Here is a 6,998-nt window from a genome sequence, read left to right as displayed (position 1 = left end):
ACAGGGTCTTTTCTAAAGCTTGTGGATATTTAACCATATTTGCATGGTACTTTTGCTGTTTTGATCAGTTTCTGTTGGGTGTTATACTGTATATTAATTATTTTCTTCAACAGAAAATAATGAACGTGGTTTAAACAAAAAAAGTAAACCTTTCTTGCTGCATTGCTTTGAAATTTGGTCAGCAATCAGAAACAAAAACAAAAAAATCTGTTTATTTACCAATTATAATGACATTGAGCAGAGAAGCAAATTTTTATCTTTTATTAGAAAAAAAAAATCTAAACAAAATGTTAATTCTTCTTTGCTATTTATGTCCTTTTTCTAGTACATTGTATTCATATGCCATCATGATATGTTGCAAAACACTATATGAACTTATTGACATGCTAGGTTTATCCAAAACTGAAAATGCTGCAAACAATTGTTTACACCAAAAGGCACTGCTGTTTTGATCAGTTTCTGTTGGGTGTTATACTGTATATTAATTATTTTCTTCAACAGAAAATAATGAACGTGGTTTAAACAAAAAAAGTAAACCTTTCTTGCTGCATTGCTTTGAAATTTGGTCAGCAATCAGAAACAAAAACAAAAAAATCTGTTTATTTACCAATTATAATGACATTGAGCAGAGAAGCAAATTTTTATCTTTTATTAGAAAAAAAAAATCTAAACAAAATGTTAATTCTTCTTTGCTATTTATGTCCTTTTTCTAATACATTGTATTCATATGCCATCATGATATGTTGCAAAACACTATATGAACTCATTGACATGCTAGGTTTATCCGAAACTGAAAATGCTGCAAACAATTGTTTACACCAAAAGGCACTGGCTTTCGTGTACACCGGGACAAAAATTAAACAAACAATAACATACAAACAGAATAATTTTCATCATTATCATACATATTACATTTATTTGACTGTATCTTCCACTGTGTTGGTATTTAAACTAGAGGGGCAGATAAATGGACGACTGCAGCAAGTCTCTTTTCCCATAAGTGTTGGCTCCTACGTTGGTTGGAACGTAGACGGTGCCGATGGTGTTGCTGGATCGGATGAGAAAGTCTGCTAATCTCTGAGTCACGCAGGTGGCTGTGTTACACTTCCGCTTTTCCATGTGATGACTGTGGGGAATTTTAGAAGTTAGAAGGATATATAGACATTAGTCATGTGCCTCAATAAATTAAAACAAGCTGAAAAAGAATGTTGTTCATAATTAAGCAATATTGCAAGAACAATAATAATATAAACACTTTGGAACTGACCAATTAAAACTCAAAGACCCCATAATAAGTAATAAAAGATCACATCACATTAAGAGGTCCTAATAACTTTTTATTATTATTATTAGTTTAAGTGATTTATAGTGATTATAAGAATATTACCGATTCTAACTAATAAACGACCATGGATCGTTGCATGATGTGTCTTTAAATACAAAGTTCTATCATGAAACTCTAGATAGGCCGATAGGTTCTAACTCAGTCTGATATATTCACATGATTATTCAGATGGCACAGCTGATTGGTTTCTTTCGCATCAGCAGCCAATGAGCTTGCAGATCAACATTCAAATACTCATCTAGTGCTTGCTGTGGCAGTTGCAGCACACTTCAGAAACCCTCCACCTTCCCCAGCTCCACCTGTATAGATCTGCTACGGGGTGATTTCATGTATGTTATATGTGGGAGTTATTTCATATATGTTATACGTGCAGCAGCAGTATTTCTTACATGCTCACAGCAGCATGTCTGTGGATGTATTTGGCAGTAGCAAGTCTCAGTACTTACTCTGCCGCAGCAGCAGCAGCATAGCAGATCTATTCCGCCAAGACCAAACACATTAACATTGCCATGTATATTACCATGCTAAAACTCTCAGAGAGTTGTCATGGCAGAATTTGAATACTGAATTAGACTATAACAAAATGTTTAATTTCAGTCTTTAAAATATCCCCCCTCAAAAATGCAATTACAAATGGTGTAAAAGTGCTTTGATGGTACTACTACCTACTAAAATGGCAACATCTTAAATCATAATTGACAATTATTTTGCACAAGTACCTGTTCACAGCAGTGAGGCCCCTTGGAGGCTGTGGCCTTGTAAAACTCACAAATGGATTGTCAGATAGATCTGTAACCAGCCATCCATCAGCCTCTTGCAAGTCATCTGGCTTTTCATTGGATGACAGGGAGTACCTGTTGACAAGAAGAGGGCACAAAGCACCATCTCATCCAGAGCTGCTTAGAAAGTGCCACTCTCCCTGACTATGACGGTCTTCTGAAGTGGAGATGTGGTGCAAGAGAATCATTTGTGCCCACTGGTCATATCACTTACACACATTTCTACACACTTGTTACAAGGATACCAAATAATCCGCTACCTCATACAAACCTTTTTTCATAGGTGACCTAAAATAGTTATTTGATTGTGTTAAAATTACCATTACATTATTAACTGGTTATATTAAACGTAAACTAAACTAAACTACATTAAAATAAAATAAAATTAAAATAAAATAACAATAAATCTGAATACATTAAATTACACCAGCAAAATTCATATTTAAAGGTTAAATCAGCTAGAAATAGCCACATTTTTTTTTTTTTACTGTATTTATAGTACCTGTCAATACATAGACACTTTCTTATAACAAGCTTTCACTTTTTTAATAATAGGGAAGTCATCAAAACAAAATATCACAAATGGAGGTATGGGAATTATTAAATTGCCATGTTTTTGCCATGGGGGAAGTCGTGGCCTAATGGTTAGAGAGTCGGACTCGTAACCCAAAGGTTGCGGGTTCGAGTCTCGCACCGGCAGGGATTGTAGGTGGGGGGAGTGAATGTACAGCGCTCTCTCCCACCTTCAATACCACGACTGAGGTGCCCTTGAGCAAAGCACCGAACCCCCAACTGCTCCCCGGGCGCCGCAGCAAAAATGGCTGCCCACTGCTCCGGGTGTGTGTTCACGGTGTGTGTGTGTTCACTGCTGTGTGTGTGCACTTTGGATGGGATAAATGCAGAGCACTAATTCCGAGTATGGGTCACCATACTTGGCCACATGTCACTTCACTTTCACATAACTTTATATAGATTATAGATTGCCTAGATTTCACATAAAACTTCATTTAAATTAGGGATGTGCTGATACAGTGATAAGGGGGTAATTCATTTTAATAAATGAATATCAACTAATACATAGTTGATATTATTGTTTTCTTATTAAAAATCAAATAAGATAACAAAAAGACACAAAAAAATATATATGTATATATATATATATATATTGCATGCTACAAGTGAATTTATACATTACTATTATTATAATGTACAATATAAAATAAATAAATATTCATAAATATTTCACAGGAGAAATCTGCTTTAAAAAGTATACGTTTTGAATTAGAAAATGAAGTCTGTATAATAATAATAATAAAGGAAGAAACATTACTAAAGGTTGTCTTACTTTTTAGTGAGATGTTTTTACACAAACACACACAGTTCTGCTGTAATTATGCATGGTATACAGTATATTTGTATATATCTTTTGAATGCATATGGTACAATGTTATTATTATGAAACAAATAATGATGATTATATATATATATATATATATATATATATATATATACACACATACACTGTAAAAAGCGGTAACCAGAGACTGTTAGGTATTTCTCCCTACTTTAACAACTGAATATTAGTTTTGTTGGTATAAAATAATGTGCATAGATTAAATCAGTGAACTTAAATAATGATTCTGACTTGAATAAATCCAGTTAGTTTGATATTACCATTTTTAGGTTACCATTATTTTCAGTGTACTCATTAGACAAATCTACGATTGCATAGATAAGATACATTGAATATTTGAATTTCTATAACTCTAAATATTCAATCATTCTTTCTTAATTCAAAAACATTAAAGAATTCAAGAGACAATGTGTTTTGTAAATATGTTTGTATTATATGTAATAGACAATATGTTTGTCAGGTAACCTAAAACGTGTCACAGCCTACTATATCATCTGAATTAACTGATTCTAAATGAAAAATATGATCTAATTTGTCTGAATCAACCTAACTACATTAGGCTACACAAATAAAGGATTCTTATTTTTAAGGGCTGGATCAGGGGCATCCTAAAAGACAGATCAGAAATCAGATCAAAAATACAACCTAAAAAGGAACATTTTCACTTTTCACAATCTGTTAGAAGACTTGCCTGTTGTAAGGGACTGTGGAGACACACAGCAGCATCACAAAGAAGATCAGGATCTGGGAGGGCAGTTTCAGATGATACATGGCAGACAGGAATACTTGTATTTGTTCTTGTGCAAAAGAAGAAAAATAATTGAGCATTAGCATGAGCAAAATTGCATGTCAGAGTTAAAATAAAAAAAAAAAGTGTAAAAGAGTTCCATCTAAAGCATTTTTTTCTAACATTTTTAGAGTTTTGTACCACCACATCCTGCTCAGTAAAGCTCAAGATATTTTTAACTCATATTACAGTAGACAACATTTACCATTAATTTACATTTTGCAGCATTTAACATCATTAATATTATTACAATATTTTTATCAATATTATTTTTTTAACACTTTTAAACTAGCAACAAACTCATATAAAGTAATGTCGAGCCAAATGATAATCCAAAAATGTTCCAATATTTTATTGAAAAGGTAACAGTACTCACTTCCAGCAGGTTTTAAACCAATGGACAGCAGCTCCTGAAGGTGCCGGCGTTGTCTCTGTTTTTCACACAAACACTCACACACTCACTCCATCCTCTCTGTTATAGGCTCCTACCCTCAACCACTTGTGACATCATCGCACTCCTCCAAATATAGCCCTCCATTTCCAGCAGAGATCGAGAGGAGGAGGGTTAGCTTGAAGATTTCAAACTCACAGTGAGGGTCAAAAGCGGCGTTGACGCTCATCATGACGTTTGTCGTGGACATCATTATCGACTGCCTGTACATCACAATGTTTGAGTAAAGCCTTCCTAATGGGGAGAAAAAGTATTTTCTACATTTATGAGCACATTTTGCTTGTTTTAATTATTATTTCTGAAGAAAAGTCAATGCTGTACCTGGAAAAACTTCAAAATTGTATAGATGTCAGGGTCAGGCCTTGTTTTTCTTTGTATATTCTTTGTTCAAAGCCTTCCTAATGGGGAGAAAAAGTATTTTCTACATTTATGAGCACATTTTGCTTGTTTTTAATTATTATTTCTGAAGAAAAGTCAATGCTGTACCTGGAAAAACTTCAAAATTTTATAGATGTCAGGGTCAGGCCTGGTTTTTCTTTGTATATTCTTTGTTAACTCAAAGAAGCAATGACTCACTCTTTATTTTAAGTCAGAGAACAAAAAGATGTTTTAGCTAGAACCCACCGACATCCACAGGGACGGAAATGGATCACAATTATAACTGTGTTATAACAGAATGGACAAAGTGGAAAACTTTACACAACACAAAATGTACACAAAAATGAAAATTATTTCAAGCTTTTCAAGCTTTTTGAAGCTTGAAAGCCTCCATGCAGTTTTACAGAAAAAAGAAAGATGGATTTAGAATGACATGAAATGTTAATGCTTGTTGAAAATGTATCACGTTTTGCTATAGTGACTTAAAACTAAAACTAAACAATCACCAGATTTTTCCCTAATTGTAAATATTTTAAAGACATTTCCAGTGTGCAGATCTATTTTGTGTAGTTACTCTAAAGTATTTCGTTTTGAACATTTTTAGTCCAACTAAAGCAGCTGTAAATTCTACAAAACAAACTATGGTATTTGTTATGAAAAAATAGCACACTTTTTTGCCATTATATGAATATAATAGGAAGTGGCATCAGAGCATCACAAAACAGACCACTGATCGCACTAAAATCAATTAAACCATTACATCATTTTCCATATACATTATACCAATACATCATTTTCTTTTTGGGGGAAAAATAACTTTCAAACTTTCACACTACAAGTTACAGTTTCTAAATCTTTTAGTGTGCTATTTTTTTCATAACAAATATCATAGTTTGTTTTGTAGAACCAGTAGTTACTTACATCGATCCAACCATAAAAGAGGAGCATGATTTTACCAGTGATTACTATTATCATAGTACAGATACCACAGTTAATCTACAGTATAGGTGCAATGCAAGAATGGCAAACATAACACACACTGCTGTCTAAAAGCATAAAGTTCAGGACTTTTTTTTTTTTTCAGAGGTAGGCCTATATCAGAAAACAGCTTTTAAACAACTATTTAAACAATGTTTAACACTATTTTAAAAAGGTTTAAATAATCATTGTTGTTTTTTAATATAAAGGTAAATTAACTAAATCATTTACTCTACACACATTAAGATACTTTATTATCATGTGAACCACACATTTCTTTACAGATTTTCTGAATTGGTAAAACACTAAACCCCAACCTCTGAACCAAATTCTCACTAGCTTAAACCAATTTGTCGAATAAAGCACTCTTTCTGCTAAACCTTAAAGGTGGGGTAAGCGATTTTTCAAAAACGCTTCAGAAAACAGTTTCGGGCCGAATAGCAAAACAAACTTGTAGCCAATCAGCAGTAAGGGGCGTGTCTACTCATGATGTAGAGCAGAAGAGAGAGAGTTCAGTGCACAGGACGGACATTAGCCGAGCCGAGCGACAGAAAGATAGAGATGGCGGATAAAAAACGAAAGAGGAAAACGTCTGCGGAACAAACGAAGGCTTAAGGCAATAAGGCAAGAAGTAGGACCCGTGTAAATATCGAATCAGCTTTCCAGCGATGGAGAGAGCTCAAGGAGCGTAAGGCCTGCGATCGGACGCTGAGGTTACCTTGTTTCTTCTCGATAGGTGAGTAACACCGTGTCTGCGCCGCAACAGCTAAATTCTGTCTAGTACACTGGATGCGACAAAGCGACCGTTGAAAATCATTTGAAATTTGTGTCAATACGTCATAAATAGAACACAGCAGCAGTTTTCT

At 34.0% G+C, this 6,998-nt stretch overlaps 1 protein-coding gene across 1 annotated transcript; it reads right to left on the bottom strand.

Annotated features, from left to right (window-relative positions):
* Positions 1–951: 951 nt before the first annotated feature.
* Positions 952–4,309, bottom strand: LOC107752976 (calcitonin gene-related peptide 1-like). Its single transcript, XM_016569057.1, has 3 exons — positions 4,230–4,309; positions 2,065–2,199; positions 952–1,126 (listed from the first exon to the last, which is right to left on the bottom strand). The coding sequence occupies exons 1-3, from the start codon at positions 4,307–4,309 to the stop codon at positions 952–954; spliced, it is 390 nt and encodes a 129-aa protein (XP_016424543.1).
* Positions 4,310–6,998: the final 2,689 nt, after the last annotated feature.

The sequence above is a fragment of the Sinocyclocheilus rhinocerous genome, unplaced genomic scaffold, assembly GCF_001515625.1.
Source record: "Sinocyclocheilus rhinocerous isolate Xijiao unplaced genomic scaffold, SAMN03320098_v1.1 scaffold3548, whole genome shotgun sequence".
NCBI classification, from domain to species: Eukaryota; Metazoa; Chordata; class Actinopteri; order Cypriniformes; family Cyprinidae; genus Sinocyclocheilus; species Sinocyclocheilus rhinocerous.
This window is presented reverse-complemented; position numbering and strand designations above follow the sequence as displayed.

Coding starts and splice junctions, on each gene's coding strand:
- LOC107752976 (XM_016569057.1), bottom strand. CDS start 4,309: ATGTATCATCTGAAACTGCCCTCCCAGATCCTGATCTTCTTTGTGATG. Junction 2,200..4,229: donor TCCACAGTCCCTTACAACAG/GCAAGTCTTCTA, acceptor TCTTGTCAACAG/GTACTCCCTGTCATCCAATG. Junction 1,127..2,064: donor GGCCTCACTGCTGTGAACAG/GTACTTGTGCAA, acceptor AATTCCCCACAG/TCATCACATGGAAAAGCGGA.